Source organism: Schistocerca gregaria, chromosome 2 (genome assembly GCF_023897955.1).
Source record: "Schistocerca gregaria isolate iqSchGreg1 chromosome 2, iqSchGreg1.2, whole genome shotgun sequence".
In the NCBI taxonomy this organism is placed as follows: domain Eukaryota; kingdom Metazoa; phylum Arthropoda; class Insecta; order Orthoptera; family Acrididae; genus Schistocerca; species Schistocerca gregaria.
The window spans coordinates 41,785,621-41,806,400 of record NC_064921.1 but is presented as its reverse complement, the minus strand read 5'-3'; the positions used below and the strand labels follow the sequence as shown (position 1 = coordinate 41,806,400).

Sequence of the window (20,780 nt, the reverse complement as noted above, 5' to 3'; positions counted from 1 at the left end):
TGTGAGCACCTGAATTACATTATGTGTGGTGGAATGTGAGGTTTACCATTACCCCAGTTCAACATGACTAACTTTTTCTGGGTGGCCGTTTCCTACACGGGCTAAAATTAAATCACCTGTATCTATTAAATTAGCCTCGGGGCCTTTTGGTACACACCAGACACAATGTACATATTGCCGTTTCAGATTAGCCTATAGCTCCTTGTCTGTCTGGAGTGTAAGGTATCTATAGAATATCATATTCAGTCACACAGTCATTTGCCTGATGAGCTGTAGATTGTGCAGCAGAGTAAGTTTTAATCAGTAACAATCCATTGTGCATTTTTCCATTTCATTTGACTTCTACCAAATCAAAGAATGGAAACTCCAGTTTGGAATATCAACAATATTTGGAAAAAGATAGACTTCCAGTCACCTTACAGATGACCCACTGAGTTGCAGACTGGCACAACAAAAAGACTGTTACACATTATAGCTTTTGGCCGAATCCTCCTCCAGCACACACACACACACACACACACACACACACACACACACACACACACACACACACACACACACACACACACAAGCTAGCACATCTCATGCATTCATGTGTGCATGAGATGTGCTTGATGTGTGCGTATGTATTTTCTATGCTGAAGAAGGCTTTAGTCAAAAGCAATTATGTGTAACAGTCTTGTTGTTTTAAATAAAATAGAAAGAAACTTCCACATGGGAAAAATATATTAAAAACAAAGATTCCAAGACTTACCAAGCGGGAAAGCGCCGGCAGACAGGCACAATGAACAAAACACACAAACACACACACACAGAATTACTAGCTTTCGCAACCGATGGTTGCTTCTTCAGGGAGGAGAGGGAAAGACGAAAGAGGGGGGAGAGGGGGGAGAGGGTGAGAGGGGGCAGAGAGGGGGGAGAGAGGGGGAGAGAGGGGGGAGAGAGGGGGAGAGAGGGGGAGAGAGGGGGGGAGAGAGGGGGGGAGAGAGGGGGAGAGGGGGGGAGAGAGGGGGGGAGAGAGGGGGAGAGAGGGGGGAGAGGGGGAGAGGTGGGAGAGGGGGGGAGAGAGGGGGGAGAGAGGGGGGAGAGAGGGGGGAGAGAGGGGGGAGAGAGGGGGGAGAGAGGGGGGAGAGAGGGGGGGAGAGGGGGGAGAGAGGGGGGAGAGAGGGGGGAGAGAGGGGGGAGAGAGGGGGGAGAGAGGGGGAGAGAGGGGGAGAGAGGGGGGAGAGAGGGGGGAGAGAGGGGGAGAGAGGGGGAGAGAGGGGGAGAGAGGGGGAGAGAGGGGGAGAGAGGGGGAGAGGGGGAGAGAGGGGGAGAGAGGGGGAGAGAGGGGGAGAGAGGGGGAGAGAGGGGGAGAGAGGGGGAGAGAGGGGGAGAGAGGGGGAGAGAGGGGGAGAGAGGGGGAGAGAGGGGGAGAGAGGGGGAGAGAGGGGGAGAGAGGGGGAGAGAGGGGGAGAGAGGGGGAGAGAGGGGGAGAGAGGGGGAGAGAGGGGGAGAGAGGGGGAGAGAGGGGGAGAGAGGGGGAGAGAGGGGGAGAGAGGGGGAGAGAGGGGGAGAGAGGGGGAGAGAGGGGGAGAGAGGGGGAGAGGGAACTGACATAATGCTACTAAAGCACATCAGAAATATACTGCTACTTACGTATTATCGCAGTACAACATACATACAAGAATAGTTTGCTTTCAAACACCATGATAAATAGCTTCTAGTCTATTCCTTTCACAAATCCCGACAATAGCTACTGGTAAATGGCAAAACACACCTCTGCGCAGTCAAAAAACTTTCACAAACAATATCTCCAACTTTACAAAATAGAAATGTGTGTATGACATTTTCAGAAGTGTGGTACTGTAGAAATGCATATGTAGTGTGTCTGCCAATAATTTAAGCATTAAAAAGTGTGTGGCAAATACATCCTTCAAGATCAGCTAACAGCTACAGATCGTTTGTCGAAAACAGTTTGAGTATTATTTCATTTTGGGAAATAAAATTTCATTTATTGCTTTCATATAGAGATGACAGTGCTAGATGATCTGTTTCTATTTTTGCTTTTTAAATCACCATGTTTTGCATGAATTTCCTACACAGACAACTGTTTGAAGCAAAATTTTCCAGTGATTACAAAGAAAGAAAGTCCCATGTCAACTATTAAAAATAGCAGCACCAGTAAAGTGACGTTTCTACATTTTACAAATGATCACGTTTCATGTTTTCTGTAGCAGTGATACAGATACAAAGAGTTTCAAAGAATTATTTCTCCATAATAATATGCTGAACTATAAAACTGTTCTCCAGTGTTTGAAAGAGAGAGCAACGCAACCTTATTTCAGTAATTTTTTGCACGTCTGTCCTTTCCATTGCCTTCAGTTTTATAATTTTTTTTATTCTGGGACATCTTTGTTTTTGTTATTCAAGACACCATCAATTTATTATCACAGGGACTAAACCACAACAAGCAAATTTGTAAAATTATGTCTGGATTACAGGCAATATTTAGTACAAGCCAGTTACACCACATTTTTATTACATACCTTTGAAAGTTGCAGCCCTGTGACAGAATGCTTCTTCCATCTCAATAACATGTGCTTGTCGGGGATCAAAGACTTCGAGAGAGAGAGTTTGTCCTGTAGGTAGTCCCTGATGACGAACAGCAATAGTGTGGAGTCCGACATGCTGTGGACGATACTCTGCACGCCACTGGCCACTTGGGAGCCTCTTTACATAACATGGAACAGTAGTGCCCGAAGGACCTGTAGACAGTTGATATCTTGTAACAATCATCACAAAATTCCCAATGTAAAAAACAAATACTTACAAACACACACCGAAAATATGTCTTGTACACCAGAAAATGTTATATGTGGTGACTTCAATATTAATTTTGTATATGATTGTGCAAGAGAAAGAATGTTGGTAGATCTCCTAAACTCATGTGATCTGATGCAGAATGTTTTTTCCAACTAGGGTGCAGGGGAACAGTAGCACAGCCACAGACAATATTTTTATTCATTCTTCATTACTAGATGGGCATTCTGTTGGTACAAGGGTGACTGGCCTTTCAGACCATGATGCACAAACTTTAACACTAAAAGGCTTTTGTACTAAAAAATGTCACACATAATTACGAAATATGTAGGAAAGTTCATCCAGCGGCAATAAAGGGTTTTCTAAACCTAGTCAAGGAACAAGAGCGGCAGGATTCTTACAGTGCACATAACATAGGTAATAAATATAATGCTTTCCTTAACACATTTCTCATGCTCTTCTCTTTCTACAAGGAATCATGTAACTCTCTTGTAAGATGCCTTTCTGAGATTGATGTATGAAATACTCCTCTGTGGTACTACTCCTCTGTGGTACTGATAAGGGAGAGATTGAGTCAATAATTAAATCACTGAAGACTAAGGACTCTCATGGATATGATGGAGTGCCTAACAGAATATTAAAGTACTGTGCTGCACATGTTAGCCCTGTTCTTAGCCATATTTGTAATTATTTTTAGGAATGGTCAGTTTCATGAACATTAAAGTAGTAGTAAATCTGCTTTATAAAAAGGGAGAAAGGGACAGTGTACAAAATTTAGACCTATTTCTATGCCGTCAGCGTTAGCTTATGTTATTGAAAAGGCTGTGTATGTAAGGATAACTGATCATTTTATATCACACAATTCGCTATCGGAAGTCATGTAACAACTGAAAATGCTATTTCTCTTTTCTCTGTGAGGTACTGGATGGAGTAAACAAAAGGTATATTTTTTGATTTAACAAAGGCATTGTGTTGATCACAAAATATTGCTCCAGAAGTTGAACCATTCGGGAATACGGGGAGCAGCTCATGAATGGTTCACTTCTTACTTTAACAATAGACAGCAAAAGGTCATTATTCACAGTTTTGAGAATGACTGTGATGTGGGGTCTGAGTGGAGTACTGTCAAGTGGGGGGTGCCCCAGGGCCCAGGGATCAGTGTTAGGTTAGGTTTGTGTTTTAACGTCCCGTAGACAACGAGGTCATTAGAGACGGAGCGCAAGCTCGGGTTAGGGAATGATTGGGAAGGACATCGGCCGTGCCCTTTCAAAGGAACCATCCCGGCATTTGCCTGAAATGATTTAGGGAAATCACAGAAAACCTAAATCAGGATGGCTGGAGACAGGATTGAACCGTTGTCCTCCCGAATGCGAGTCCAGTGTGCTACCACTGCGCCACCACGCTCGGTTGGGGGGGATCAGTGTTGGGGCCACTCCTGTTCCTTATTTATATAAATGATATGCCCTCTAGTATTACGGGTAATTTTAAAATATTTCTGTTTGCTGATGACACTAGCTTGGTAGTAGTAAAGGATGTTGTGTGCAACATTGGCTCTGTTTAAAAAGGTGCAGTTCATGACAGGAGTTCATGGATTGCAGAAAATAAACTAATGATAAATCACAATAAGACTCAGTTTTCACAGTTTCTAAAGCACAATTCAACAAAATTCAATGTTTTAATTTTACAGAATGGGCATATGATTAGTGAAACTCAGCAGTTCAAATTTCTAGGTGTTCAGGTAGATAGTAAACTGTTGTGGAAAGCCCAAACCTATTCAAACGGTATCTGAAGTAAGCGATTGTTCAAGACAAAAATCAGTCTTGCTTATTTTCATTTGCTTATGTCATATGGTATTACATTTTGGAGTAACTCTTCCCATTCTGAAAGGATATTTTTGGCTCAGAAATGGGCAGTTCGAACAATAAGTGGTCCAAGTTCGTGAACCTCTTGTTAACCCCTGTTCACTAGCCTGGGTCTTTTGACATTGCCCTCTCAACATACAGGATGAGTCACCTAACATTACCACTGGAAACACCTCCCAAAGCACAACAAACACTGAATAACCAAATCCACAGGCCGAAAGTGAAGAGAGGCGATGTTGTAGTTGGTTAATAGAAACCATTGAGAACTGCACGGAACTTTGATTTTCAACACATACTTATGTTTTTCAAATGGAAATCTGTTATTATTTTTAGCACAACTGGAAATTAAAAAAATACTTAACCAATGCCATTTATTACAGTGTAAAATACTAAGTTCATCGAGAGTTATTTGCAACAAAGTTGATGCTTGAAACCTCAAGAAGTTCAGTCATGTGTTGTAACAAACAAGATATGTAGGGGTATGTTTATGTAGACTATGATGTTGACAAGTTTAGCTGTCTCCGCGGCTGCATGTCCCAATTAGTCCTTGTACTCAGAGTAACGGTAGTACACTGTGTTATCAGACGTCTGTGACAGTGTATTGCGCACAAGTAAGAACAGAAGTATGCACAGTAGGAACATGAGAAGGTCGCAAGTACAATAGGGTGTACAGTGTTGTAAGAACTGTGAAAATGGTTTATTCTAACTCTAATAAGGCAGAGATGATACTATGGCGAATGTAGACGAAATACAGCTGCAGCCTGCAAGTTGTATGCACCACACATTTGAAAACATCTAAAAACAATTGTATGCAGCAGGTACGGTCGTAACACACAACTGGGTCCATAACAAACCCATCACACGAGAAGCAGGTGTAGTTTGTGTGATAGCTGCCGTTGCCGTGAACCCACACAAGTTCATGTGACATTGCTGGAGGCATTGCAATGAGTCAAAGTAGTGGAATGAGCATACTTCGTCACAAATTTCACCCATATCACATGTGGCTGCATCACCACTTACATGGATATGACATTAATAATCAGGTGAATTTCTGTCAATGGGCATTAACAGAGAATGTGTTGCACTTCTACCTGTTTAGAGATGAAGCAGGTTTCACAAACCATGGTGCAGTAACTTTACGAGACATGCATTACCGGTCCGTGGACAATCCTCGCTATCCTCAACAGGTAGAGCAACAGCGAATGTGGAATTTAAGTGTATGGTGCGGAGTAATTTGCAACCATCTCATTGGTCCTCACTTCATTTAAGGCACCCAAACAGCTGCAAAATACACCGAGTTTCTACAAAATGATCAGCCAACATTGCTAGAAAATGTCCCGCTGGAAACGCGTAAACGTATATGGTACCAACATGATGGTGCTCCTGCACATTCTGCAATGAACACTAGGCTGACCCTTGACAGAATGTTCGACAGGCATTTCACAGGACGTGGCAGATGTATAAATTGGCCAGCCCATTCTCCTGATCTTACACCTTTAGACTTCTTTCTGTGGGGTACATTAAAGGAGAACATGTACCATGATGTGCTTACAACCCCAGAGGATATGAAAAATCATATTGACACAGCCTGTGGCAACATTACACCAGATGTACTGCATTGTGTAACACATTCATTATGCAGTAGATTGCAAATGTGTGCAGCAAATTATGGGCACCACTTTGAACATTTATTGGCCTGAAATGTCACGACACATTCTTTTACATCCTTAAAAAAATATATATAAATTGTAAGTTTAACTATATTCTCATGGTAACGTACATTTTCTTCTAACAAATCAGTGCCGTACAGTATTCTTCAGAAAAAAATACTAATAACAACTAAGCATGTGTATGGAACGTGATGTTCAAGTCTCTCCTGTAACTACGGTACACCGCTGTTCTTTTTGTATCCCCAATTAATCGGTTCTCTCCGATAAACACGACTGCACTGCTGAGGAGTTACTCATGCAACAACTTTACATTACAAATTACTATGGATGTAATTAACATTTTACAATGTAACAAACAGCACTGATTAAGCATTTCTTCTGTTTTCAGTTGTACTAAAAATAATAACAGATTTCCATTTAAAGAAAGAAACATTAGTAAATGTTGAAAATCATACTTCCGAGCATTTCTCAATGGTTTGTATTAACCAATCACACCAGCTCCTCTCATCACATTTAGTCTGTGGAATTGGTTATTCTGTGTTTCCTGTGGTTTGGGAGGTGTTTCCGGTGGTAATGTTAGGTGACTCACCCTGTATATTTTCGTCACTGTCATTTCTTGTTAAAAATATCAGCTTATTCCCAAGAATTAGCAGCTTTTACTCAATGAATATTCAGCAGAAATCCAATCTGCATTTGGATTGCACTCCCTTAACTCTTGTGCAGTATACTGCTGCATCCATTTTCAATGAGCTACCACAAGAATTCAAAAATCTTAGCAGTAATCCATGTGCTTTCAAATTGAAACTGAAAAGTTTCCTCATGGGTCAGTCTTTCTATTCTTTCGAGGAGCTCCTTGAAACATTAAGCTGATTCATGTATTATATTGTTGATTGCATTTAAGTAAACTTATGGCTTGACTTTTTTTGGGTTCATAAACATTTTATTTTATCTGTTATTACTTTTATGCTGCAATTTAATGTACTGACACATTCCATGACCTTGGAGATTTACTCCTAGCTGTGTAAATAAATAAAAAATAAAACCACTCTGTTTGCCATGTCTAAAGTTACCAGCTGATTTTATTACATCAAATATATTGTTGTTGTTGTGGTCTTCAGTCCTGACACTGATTTAATGCAGCTCTCCATGCTACCCTATCCTGTGCAAGCTGCATCATCTCCCAGTACTTACTGCAACCGGCATCTTTCTGAATCTGCTTAGTGCATTCATCTATTGGTCTCCCTCTACGATTTTTAACCTCCGCACTGCTCTCCAATGCTAAATTTGTGATCCGTTGATGCCTCAGAACATGTCCTACTAACCGGTCCCATCTTCTCCCCAATTCTATTCAATACCTCCTTATTAGTTAGGTCACCTACCCATCTAATCTTCAACATTCTTCTATAGCACTGTATTTTGAAAGCTTCTATTCTCTTCTTGTCCAAAGTATTTATTGTCCATGTTTCACTTCCATACATGGCTACATTCCATACAAATACTTTCAGAAACGACTTCCTGACACTTGAATCTATCCTCGATGTTAACAAATTTCTCTTCTTCAGAAATGCTTGCCAATGCCAGTCTACATTTTATATCCTCTCTACTTCGACCATCATCAGTTATTTTGCTCCCCAAATAGCAAAACTCCTTTACTACTTTAAGCGTCTCATTTTCTAATCTAATTCCCTCAGCATTACCCAACTTGATTCGACTGCATTCCATTATCCTTCTTTAGATTTTGTTGATGTTCGTCTTATATCCTCCTTTCAAGACACTGTCCATTCCATTCAACTACTCTTTCAAGTCCTTTGCTGTCTCTGACAGAATTACAATGTCATCGGAGAACCTCAAAGTTTTTATTTCTTCTCCATGGATTTTAATACCTACTCCGAATTTTTCTTTTGTTTCCTTTACTGCTTGCTCAATATACAGATTGAATAGCGTCAGGGAGAGGCTACAACCCTGTCTCACTCCCTTCCCAACTGCTGCTTCCCTTTCATGCACCTCGACTCTTGTAACTGCCATCTGGTTTCTGTACAAATTGTAAACAGCATTTCGCTCCCTGTATTTTACCCCTGCCATATTTAGAATTTGAAAAAGAGTATTCCAGTCAACATTGTCGAAAGCTTTCTCTAAGTCTACAAATGCTAGAAACGCAGGTTCACCTTTCCTTAATCTTTCTTCTAAGATAAGTCGTAAGGTCAGTATTGCCTCATGTGTTCCAATATTTTTGCGGAATCCAAACTGATCTACCCCGAGGTCAGCTTCTACCAGTTTTTCCATTTGTCTGTAAAGAATTCGTGTTAGTATTTTGCAGCTGTGGCTTATTTAACTGATAGTTTGGTTATTTTCACATCTGTCAACACCTGCTTTCTTTGGGATTGAAATTATTACATTCTTCTTGAAGTATGAGGGTATTTCGCCTATCTCATACATCTTGCTCACCAGATGGTAACGTTTTGTCAGTACTGGCCCTCCCAAGGCCATCAGTAGTTCTAATGGAATGTTGTCTACTCTTGGGGTCTTGTTTCGACTCACGTCTTTCAGTGCTCTGTCAAACTCTTCACGCAGTATCGTATCTCCCATTTCATCTTCATCTACATCCTCTTCCATTTCCGTAATATTGTCCTCAAGTACATTGCCCTTGTATAGACCCTCTATATACTCCTTCCACATTCCTGCTTTCCCTTCTTTGCTTAGAACTGGGTTTCCATGTGAGGTCTTGATATTCATACAAGTGGTTCTCTTCTCTCCAAAGGTCTCTCTAATTTTCCTGTAGGCAGTATCTATCTTACCCCTAGTGAGATAAGCCTGTACATCCTTACATTTGTCCTCCAGCCATCCCTGCTTAGCCATTTTGCACTTCCTGTCGATCTCATTTTTGAGACGTTTGTATTCCTTTTTACCTGCTTCATTTACGGCATTTTTATGTTTTCTCCTTTCATCAATTAAATTCAATATTTCTTCTGTTACCCAAGGATATCTACTAGCCCTCGTCTTTTTACCTAATTTATCCTCTGCTGCCTTCACTACTTCATCCCATTTTTCTTCTACTGTACTTCTTTCCCCCATTTCTGTCAACTGTTCCCTTATGCTCTTCCTGAAACTCTGTACAACCTTTGATTTAATCAGTTTATCCAGGTCACATCTCCTTATATTCCCACCTTTTTGCAGTTTCTTCAGTTTTAATCTACAGTTCATAATCAAAAGATTGTGGTCAGAGTCCACATCTGCCCCAGGAAATGTCTTACAATTTAAGACATGGTTCCTAAATCTCTGTCTCACCATTAAATAATCTATCTGATACCTTTTAGTATCTACAGGCTTCTTCCATGTATACAGTCTTCTTTTATGTTTCTTGAACCAAGTGTTAGCTATGATTAAGTTATGCTCTGTGCAAAATTCTACCAGACGGCTTCCTCTTTCATTTCTTAGCCACAATCCATATTTATGTACTACGTTTCCTTCTCTCCCTTTTCCTACTCTCGAATTCCAGTCACCCGTGACTATTAAATTTTCCTCTCCCTTCTCTACCTAAATAATTTCTTTTATCTCATAATACATTTCTTCAATTTCTTCGTTATCTGCAGAGCTAGTTGGCATATAAACTTGTACTACTGTAGTAGGCGTGGGCCTTGTGGCTATCTTGGCCACAATAATGCATTCACTATGCTGTTTGTAGTAGCTTACCCACTCTCATATTTTTTTTATTCATTATTAAACATACTGTCACATTACCCTTATTTGATTTTGTATTTATAACCCTGTATTCACCTGACCATAAGTCTTGTTCCTCCTGCCACCGAACTTCACTAATTCCCACTATATCTAACTTTAACCTATCCATTTCCCTTTTTAAATTTTCTAACCTCCCTGTCCGATTAAGGGATCTGACATTCCACACTCCAATCTGTAGAAAGCCAGTTTTATTTCTCCTGATAACAATGTCCTCTTGAGTAGTCCCCGCCCGGAGATCCGAATGGGGGACTATTTTAACTCCACGATATTTTACCCAAGAGGACGCCATCATCATTTAACCATACAGTAAAGCTGCATACCCTCCGGAAAAATTATGGCTGTAGTATATCCAAATCAAAATTTCACCTTAGCCATATTTTGTTTCATGTGAGTGCAAGTTTTCCTTTCCTAGTACTCACAGCTCTACATGAAATTTATTCAGCTGGCATATCACTTGTTAGTTATTGCTGTTGGATACAAGATATTCAAGAAACTGGAGATTTTATTTAGGGGTTTAAGAAATAATATTCAATTCTAAAACTGTGTAGAAAATTAATTTAAGAAAATGCTATGAGTGTCACAACAAATATGGAGGAGATGGGTGCAGTTCGTGAACAGCTGAAGATGCCTTTGGCCAAAGTCGAGCATCTTTGCACTGCTGCCCTGGGTGTAGCAGTGGCAGAAAACATTGTGCGTCAGATGGGACACCTCAGGCATCGCTCATTTCTCCCATGGGCCGCTCATTTCTCCCATGGGCTCTGCTGCTGAGGCACCTCACAGCAGATTCGATGAGGGAGATATGTCTTTTCAGCAGCTTTGACGGTGAGGACAACCATCTGGTTTCGCCTGTACACCCTGTGAGTGAACTTGTGGCCACTCTTTTGGCTACGTCAAGGGGGCACAGGAAGGAGGGGGGTGGGGGGTGGGGGGACACATTAACTTGTTACTGGGAAATCTGATGTTAGGGGCAGACCTGACCTTATCAACAGTGTCTGTATAGGGACAAGAATTAGTTATCATGATATTGCAGTGATGATGGCTAATAAAGTTAGTGAATCCATCAAGAGAGCTAGGAGAGTATTTTTGCTAAAAACAAAAGATAAGCAGCCACTTAGAAATGAACAAACATCGCCTATCTCCAATATGAAGGGCATAGAGTAATTAAGGGCAAAGTTTTAATTGATTGTAAATAATGCTATTGAGAAGTATGTGTCAAGTAATTAGATTAAGGACAGAAAAGACCTTCCATGTTTTAATAACGAAATTCAGAACATGCTGAGGAACAGAGACTGTTCAACAAGGAATTTGCCAATGGCAACAGGCAAAATTTAGTACAAATTCGGTCTCTCTAAAACGGGCAATGTGTTAAGCATGCAACAACTCACATCCCCATAAATTAGAAAAAGATCTTGCCAAGAACTCGAGAAAATTTTGTTCTTCACACAAAAGCTTGGCAGGTCAAAGGCTTCTCTATGGCCACCCATTGACTAGTCTGGTGTGAAGACAGAAGTTGTTTTGTTGTGGTCTTCAGTCCTGAGACTGATTTGATGCAGCTCTATTTAATCATACAGTAAAGCTGCATGCCCTTGGGAAAAATTACGGCCGTAGTTTCCCCTTGCTTTCAGCCGTTCGCAGTACCAGCACAGCAAGGCCATTTTGCTTATTGTTACAAGGCCAGATCAGTCAATCATCCAGGCTGCTGCCCCTGCAACTACTGAAAAGGCTGCTGCCCCTCTTCAGGAACCACACATTTGTCTGGCCTCTCAACTGATACCCCTCCGTTGTGGTTGCACCTACCGTACGGCTATCTGTATCACTGAGGCACGCAAGCCTCCCCACCAACGGCAAGGTCCATGATTCATGGGGGGAGGGAAGACAGAAGAAGCAAAAGAAAATTTCAAGTTTTAAATTTCACATTTAAGAAAACATTCACACACGAGTATTGTACAAGCGTACCATCGTTTGACAGGCACAAAGACTCCCATATGAAGGACATAGTAATAGGTATCCCTGGCACAGGGAAGCAACTGAAAGAGTCGAAAACAAATGTGTCTAAGACCGGGTGGAATCTTAATTTGGTTTTACAGAGAGTATTCTACAGCATTAGCCCTTGCTCGGTTTGCATTTACTGTGAATCTTTCACCCAGTGCAAAGTTCCAAGCAACTGGAAAGAAGAGCAGATAGATTCCTGTATATAAAAAAAAGGGGAAAAGAACAGGCCCACAAAATTATGGACCAATATCCTTAACATTAGTTTGCTGCAACATTCTTTAAGCTTATGCAGAGCTGCCCTGTCCTCACATGATATCCTGCAATGCATCAAGAGCAACAGGTAGAATTCACATCCCTAGATTTCCGGAAGTTTTCGACAGAGTGCCTCACTACAAACTGTTGACAAAGGTCTGAGCCTACAGATTAGGTTCACAAAATGTGACTGACTCGAAGGCTACTTAATTAATAGAACTCACAATTTTCTTCTCAACGGCAAGTGTTCTTTGTCAGGAGTGCTATATGGAGGTGTGATGTACATAAATGGCCTAACAAGCAATGTAAGTGGCAATGTGCAGCTGTTTGCTGATGGTGCTTGTGGTGTCATCATTGATTCACTACAGAAGGATACAAGATGACTTTCACAAAATTTCTAGTTGGTGGCAGCAAGCTCTAATGCATAAAAATGTAAAATTAATGCACACGAGTAGGAAAAACAATTCCATAATGTTCGAATACAGAATTGGTAGCATAATACTTGACCAGTCACGTCAATTAAACAAATAGGTCTAAACGATTTAAAATGATATGAGCACATGAGGAATGCAGCAGGCAAGGCGAATAGTCTACTTCGGTTCACTGGGAGAATTTTAGCAAAGCTTGAATAATCTATGGGGGCTATTCGGAAAGTAGGGAACGTTTCCACCTGCCACAACAAGGCGTGCATCGATCGCGTACATTTTGGTATGTATTTGCTCGGGGGCTCAGCCAGCATCCATCTGTGGCAGCAGGAATGTCTCTGTGAGTCTGGTTTTTTCGATATTCGAATTTTAAAAGAGCGCTGCAATTGAAAATACCGCCAGTTGTGAGGTGCGGTCTGTGATACGGTTTTTGTTGGCAAATAACCTAAAACCTATACAAATTTATCGTGAACTGTGCAAAGTGTACAGAAACAACGTAATGAGTGAAAGTTCCGACCAGAAATGGTGCATTTGGTTTAAAAATGGCCGAACCGACATTCACGATGTAGAGAAGAGTGGATGACCAAGCATTGTCACATGATTAAAGGCAGCAACAATCTTATACACAGCCTGTAGAATGTTCAAGTCGTCACTTTCCACTTCTCGAGGAATGAAACATTTCTGCACTGCTGCTACTCTGTATTTAGCTTTAACAACTTTATGCCCATGTTCAGAGGCTTGTGCAGTAAGGAGGAAGGAACACAATATTTACGTTCCTCATAAACTTTGTTTCCTCGGAATGTACAGCACAGTGGACAATAATAATGAGTACAATTTTCGACCCTGCTGCACCTGTCTTGGCACCTAAACTCTTCCAGGCTTTGCTGTTGTACTTATAAGTACAAGGTAGCTTTTTGAAGATTTGTTTAAACGCTTTGTTGGTTTTAAATTTTCCTGTTATTAATGTAGTCAGCTTCCCACTTCCCTCACTATTTATACACAATATTGCAGGCGCTCTCTCTCTCTCTCTCTCTCTCTCTCTCTCTCTCTCTCTCTCTCTCTCTCTCTCTCTCTCTCTCACACACACACACACACACACACACCTGTGGTATTTTTCTCCCTTAATAGAATATATTTTCGCTACCCGTGAACCATAAAAGAAGTCAGTTTCACCTGCATTGCAAATACCTCTGGGCTAATAACTATGCCTCATTCACGACAATGTAGTGTTTTCCAATTCTTTACATTTTCTATAACCACCATCTCACGTTCTACACTTACAGTCTACAATGAGAAATTACAGTGTCTTTTTAAATTATTCAACCAGTTGTTCAATGCAGTGAACCCCTTAGGAATGTCTAGGCTTGCACTCTGCTGACTGACTGTGACATCAGATCACGTAGCCGAGGTCGCATGGCAAGCAGGGAGAAAATCTCTTTCCGATTCATTTGATGTTCTGCAATGTACAAATGTATGGAGTTGAGAAAATTACCACAATTCGACTGGTACCAAATTACTATGGCATATTGTGCCATTTCTTTCCCTTATTTTCAACATCTCACTTCTTTCCCTTATTTGCAACATCTCACTTCTTCCTAGAATATGATAAGGTAAAAAGATAGGTATTACAATTCCAAAAAGGCACAGAGAGCATAGAGCAAACAACCTCTGACATTCCTTGTCTTCACTTACCTATTATTTCAATATCTATGTGACCTTCAAGCCCCTTAGGATCGACATCAAAATATGCTGTAGAACCAGCAACAACATCTTTGAGTCCTTCACCCCTTAAAGTCACCATTCGTGACTCTTTATGCTTCATCTGACGAACTTCTCTTGCACCTAGTTCCAACACATCACACTGGAAAGGGCTACCTGCAAACAAAAATATAACAATTCAAGTGGCTTTTTATGGGATTTTTTCTGGTACTCTGTGATAAAGGTGCAATAATAGAATCAGGAAATGACATATTATGGAGGCATACTTTTTGAAGAAAGCATATTTTTAATGGTATTATACATTAAATGTTCTTGGAAACTTCAATTTCCTTTCACCTCTAGCAGGCAGAGTAGGACAAAGGAAAATGGGGGTCGAATGTGAGCCACACTTGATCAAACTACCAAACAATTTATTGCTAAACACTTGAGTATGGTAGGAGAAGAACAAGTGAAAGACAGAATATTTTGAACTGTGGACTGCAAACAATGAGACAGTTGGCACAACATAAAGTAATTAACAAGTGAAATACTGAATGTATGTGGAAAGCTAAAATTAAGTGCCAGATCACAATCTGAACCCATGTCTGCCCTTGGAGACACTGTGCTACCAGCTGCGCTACACTTTATGTTTCATGGGCTGGCTCAAAAGTTCCAGTTTGTTTCCCTCCTTACTTTGCAGACTGCAAAGACGGCCTGGCACCTCTAACAACAGCACACACATGGAGGGGAACAAGTGGCAGACTGAGGCTGAGTGCAGTGCAGTGTAGTTCAGTACACGCGACTCTGCAGTGTGGTGTAGCCCACTGCCTTTTGGAGGCATGGGCCCAGTGCACAGTTTTAGCTCGACACACTTGTTTATTTGGCATGTACTCTGCTAAAGGGTAGAAATATGTCTTCTTTGTAAGTGATTTAGTTTTTGTCCTGTAGTTGCTGTGAATGAGTTGTGTAATGTCATATCTCTGTACTTAAAATACATAATGAGAATATATTAATCTAGCAATCACTCCTAACTAGCTGGTATTTTAACATAACAGGGAATATACAAAACCCATGTGCTTGTGCAGATATACAATTCCAAAGAAACAGAATTGACCCTGAAATGGTAGCTCATGTATACACAGTACCATCTAACTTAAGTCACACTGTTCAACACAGTCATTGTGAAAAAAACTTATTAGTTCCCAGAAAATTTCCTGTTCTGCTTGGTTTCAATAACATGCTGATGTACAAGGCCTACCAGTAACCTATAATAAGTGCAACCCCATGGCACCAGAACAACACTCATTCACTACTGAGTAATGCTACAGTCCACTGCAACAATATAGCTTCTAAGCTCTAAGCTCTTTAAGAGCTGTGTTTACAACAGTTTACCAAAGACGGTGAACTGACAGTATGGATGCAAGTACAATTCAGCCATTTTACCTGTTTACTGGTTTCATCCAGCAACGAAAAAGCTATCAATACCATACTGAACTCTAAAGTCAAAACGAAATGTTTCACACTGAGAACACTAGATTGTGCTAAAAATTGAGATCAGTCACGAATACTGCAATTTTCAGATGACTGGCAGAGACAACAGAATATGATGAACCGGCCATCCTCACAGAGGTGGTCAACTCCACATTGCTGCTGCCATTTATTTCAAAGTCATCTCTTAGTCCTACGGCATTGCCAGTTAGTTATAATTTAGTAAAAACATACAGACATCCCTATTTTTATCCTATAATATGATGATTTACTTTCCAAAAGACAATTCTTGACAGCTGCAATTTTCCATATTTATATTGAATGAACAGTCATTCCATAATGGATGAGCTTGAACTATTGCTGCCATGCCAGGAAGTTAGAACAATGCATGAATTTCATAAATGTAAACTTAAACTGACAAAAACTATCCTTGCAATAAGATTTAACAAAAAGTGTGTCATATTACTTGACTCCAAAATATATCAGAATAAAAATAACATGTCAAAGAATCTCAGCCCAGATAGCAAAAGCACATGTGAAATTATTTGGTTAAAAAGTGAAATCAAATCCCTTTAAAAAAAATAAAGATTCTCAAATCACAGCTGTAAAACATACAACTACAGGTTGTACAAAAATCTACAACACAAATTGCAGGAGATTCTCCTCATACATAGATGAAGAAATTATGTTACACAAACATGGGTCTTGAAACAATTTGTATCCATGTTAAAACTCATTTTCTTCAACTCACCAACCAGGGGAAATGTGTATCATGTCTGAGATCAGTAACTCTGATAATAAAATTAAAGCAATTTGGAATATTATTGAAAGGGAAACAGGGCAACCAAGAGCACAGGAAGACTTTAGTGCCATAAAACTGAATGACAAGTGTACTAACAAACAATCTGAAATTGGAAATATTTTCAATAATCATTTTTTAAATGTTGTGGAGAAAGTAGGATCTAGATCTTCACTAGAAGAGGCAAGGCTTCTAATAGAAGAGGCCATACCTGTGCAGTTTGAAACAACTGTATTTCCACGAACCTCTCCCTCTGAAATCAGTAAAATAATAAACTCACTGAAAAGTAAAAGCTCTTACGGAATTGATGGCATTTCCAGCAATATACTTAAAGCTTGTTCCCCACAGATAAGTAGGATTCTCAGCCAAGTATGTAATACCTCTTTGGAGCAGGGTGTTTTCCCCGATAGACTGAAATATGCCATTGTAAAACCATAGCATAAAAAGGGGGATACGTCGGATGTCAACAACTATTGCCCAATCTCTCTTCTGACAGCTCTATCAAAAATTTTTGAGAAAGTAATGTATTCAAGAGTAGTCTCCCATATATGTAAAAATAAAGTACTAACAAAATGTCACTTTGGTTTTCAGAAAGGCTTTTCAACAGAAAATGCTATATACGCTTTCACTGATCAAATATTAAATGCTCTGAATAATCGGACATCACCCATTGGTATTTTTTGTGATCTCTCAAAGGCCTTTGACTGCGTAAATCATGGAATTCTTTTAGATAAGCTAAATCATTATGGTTTGAGGGGGGCTGTGCACAAATGGTTTAATTCATACTTAACTGGAAGAATGCAGAAAGTTGAAATAAGTGGTTCATGTAATGTTAATAAAACAGCTGATTCCTCAAACTGGGGGGCTATCAAGCACGGGGTCCCACAGGGTTTGGCCTTAGGTCCTTTACTGTTCTTGATATACATTAATGACTTACCATTCCATATTGATGAAGATGCAAAGTTAGTTCTTTTTGCTGATGATACAAGTATAGTAATAACATCCAAAAACCAAGAACTAAGTGATGTAATTGTAAATGATGTTTTCCACAAAATTATTAAGTGGTTCTCAGCAAACGGACTCTCTTTAAATTTTGATAAAACACAGTATATACAGTTCCGTACAGTAAATGGCACAACTCCAGCAATAAATATAGACTTTGAACAGAAGTCTGTAGCTAAGGTAGAATTATCAAAATTTTTAGGTGTGTCCATTGATGGGAGGTTAAACTGGAAGCAACACATTGATGGTCTGCTGAAACGTCCGAGTTCGGCTACGTATGCTATTAGGGTTATTGCAAATTTTGGTGGTAAGAATCTCAGTAAATTAGCTTACTATGCCTACTTTCATTCACTGCTTTCGTATGGTATCATATTCTGGAGTAATTCATCGTTGAGTAGAAAAGTATTCATTGCTCAATAACATGTAATCAGAATAATTGCTGGAGCCCACCCATGGTCATCTTGCAGACATCTATTTAAGGATCTAGGGATCCTCACAGTAACCTCACAGTATATATATTCACTTATGAAATTTGTTGTTAATAATCCAGCCCAGTTCAAAAGTAATAGCAGTGTGCATAGCTATAAGACCAGGAGAAAGGATGATCTTCACAATGCAGGGTTAAATCTGACTTTGGCACAGAAGGGGGTAAATTATGCTGCCACAAAAGTCTTTGGTCACCTACCAAACAGCATCAAAAGCCTGACAGATAGTCGAGCAACATTTAAAAATAAATTAAAAGAATTTCTAGATGACAACTTCTTCTACTCATTGGCTGAATTTTTAAATATAAATTAAGGGAGGGGAAAAAAACTAACTTAAGCATTAGTGTCATGCAATATTTTGTGTAATGTAATCTCTTGTACAGACATCTTTCATTAACCTGACACGTTCCACATCATTACGAAGTGTCGTATTCATGATCTATGGAACAAGTATTAATCTAATCTACTCTAATCTAATCTAATCTAATCTACACAAGAACACAACGTTAGACCCGTGGGGAACATGCACTTTTGGTGACACCTGCTTATGTTGTGCACTGCCAGTTTTTTGTTTTACATGTCCCTGTTGCCATGTGATGTCCGCCATTGCTTGTTTACAGGTAACATCATCTGTTCCAGCAATCAGTATGACCATTGCAACCACACATATTACCACATAGAATGAATCAGAGATTTGGCTTCTGCAATGGCCGTGTACACAAATTCAGAGATGGCAGATGCCCAATTGGTGTACAGAACACACCGCAACAGGAAAATGTTTGAAGCCACTAATCATTGTCTTAGGGAACATGGGGAAGTTAAGCCTGATACTTGCAACTGGGGCAGGCCTAGGATGACGAGGGAATCACAGTGGGGGGCTGCAATTCCTCACGCAGTAAACGAGGACCCTAGTGTCAGTACGAAACATGTAGCTGCAACACTGATTGTTGACCACATGACTGTGACAAGTTTTATGTGACGACCAGCTGTATCCATACATTTACACTATGTGCAGACACTATTAGCAGCTAATTGTCCTGCATGGTTACTCTTTTGCAAATGGTTTATTCATCAAAGTGTCAACCCTAATTGTAGAGCAACAGTGCTGCTCACAGATGGGGTATCATTTCAGCGAGATCAGATTGTAAATTTTCACAATCAGTGTGTAAGGGTAGATGTCAATATTCATGCAACTGTTGAAGCAAGTCATCAACAAAGATTTTCTGGCAATGTTTGGACCGGCATAGTATGCATGGTAGGACATCACTTCCTTCCACTCAAGCTCAACGGAAAAAGTTAACATAATTTTGTAGAGGTTGTTCTACCTGATCAGTAGCAGATGTGTCTCTAGCTGTGCAATCAATCATGAACTTCATGCACGATAGAGCTACATCTTATTTTAGTGTTAATACCTGTCGCCTTCTAGCAAAAGAAACTCTTAACCCCCCCCCCCCCTCCCCCCTCAGATTTAGTGGTAAAATGGAACAGTAGATAGCATATCAAAAACTGAACACAGGTCAAGCATGAAAATAAGAAGGTGCATGGAACTGTGAAAAGAAAAACAAAATAGAGACAGTGAATGGTCAAAGCTCAAAATGTGTAACTGACTGAATGTGACTGGCCACAGCATCATTGTCCTGTGGTTACAGTGTTGGTATGCCAAGCAGAAAGTCCCAGTTCAAACCAAGTTCGTGAACTCCCCTTTCTCTTTCCATAAATTTATGAAATATCTGTCTGGTCACTGATATGAGTTCAGGGAAGACGGGGTGGGGCTGAGGGGAGTCGGAGACTGGTTGTGGTGTCGTGAGGACGGGTTGCGGTGTCGTGAGGATGGGGTGGGGGGAGCAGGCAGGGGTAAGGAGGGGGCAGGGGGAGGCTGCGGGGCGGGTTGAGAGGGGTGGGGGTGGAGACATGGTGCCGTGAGTGTGGAGGGGGTCGGCGGGTGGGGGGGGGCGGAAGTGGGGGTGGGGGAAGGAAGCGGGGAGGGGGAGGACGGAGGGAGTGGGCGGAAGGGGAGATGGGGATGGGGAGGGAGGGAGGGAAAGAGAGGGAGGGAAAGAGAGGGAGGGAAAGAGAGGGAGGGAAAGAGAGGGAGGGAAAGAGAGGGAGGGAAAGAGAGGGAGGGAAAGAGAGGGAGGGAAAGAGAGGGAGGGAAAGAGAGGGAGGGAAAGAGAGGGAGGGAAAGAGAGGGAGGGAAAGAGAGGGAGGGAAAGAGAGGGAGGGAAAGAGAGGGAGGGAAAGAGAGGGAGGGAAAGAGAGGGAGGGAAAGAGAGGGAGGGAAAGAGAGGGAGGGAAAGAGAGGGAGGGAAAGAGAGGGAGGGAAAGAGAGGGAGGGAAAGAGAGGGAGGGAAAGAGAGGGAGGGAAAGAGAGGGAGGGAAAGAGAGGGAGGGAAAGAGAGGGAGGGAAAGAGAGGGAGGGAAAGAGAGGGAGGGAAAGAGAGGGAGGGAAAGAGAGGGAGGGAAAGAGAGGGAGGGAAAGTCTGAAGATGGCTTATCTAGCTTGTGAAAGGAAACCAGAGTGCATTATCTGCAGCACAGTCAATAGAACCACTCATACAGAGTTGAGT

The 20,780-nt window shown here is 41.0% G+C and overlaps 1 protein-coding gene across 1 annotated transcript in view; it reads right to left on the bottom strand.

Moving 5' to 3' along the window:
- The window catches only part of LOC126336284 (filamin-A), a 1,048,954-nt gene that overhangs the window by 116,143 nt on the left and 912,031 nt on the right, over window positions 1-20,780 (bottom strand). The window contains 2 exon segments of the mRNA XM_049999806.1: window positions 2,529-2,747; window positions 14,434-14,616. Of these exon segments, the coding sequence (XP_049855763.1) occupies window positions 2,529-2,747; window positions 14,434-14,616 (402 nt within the window).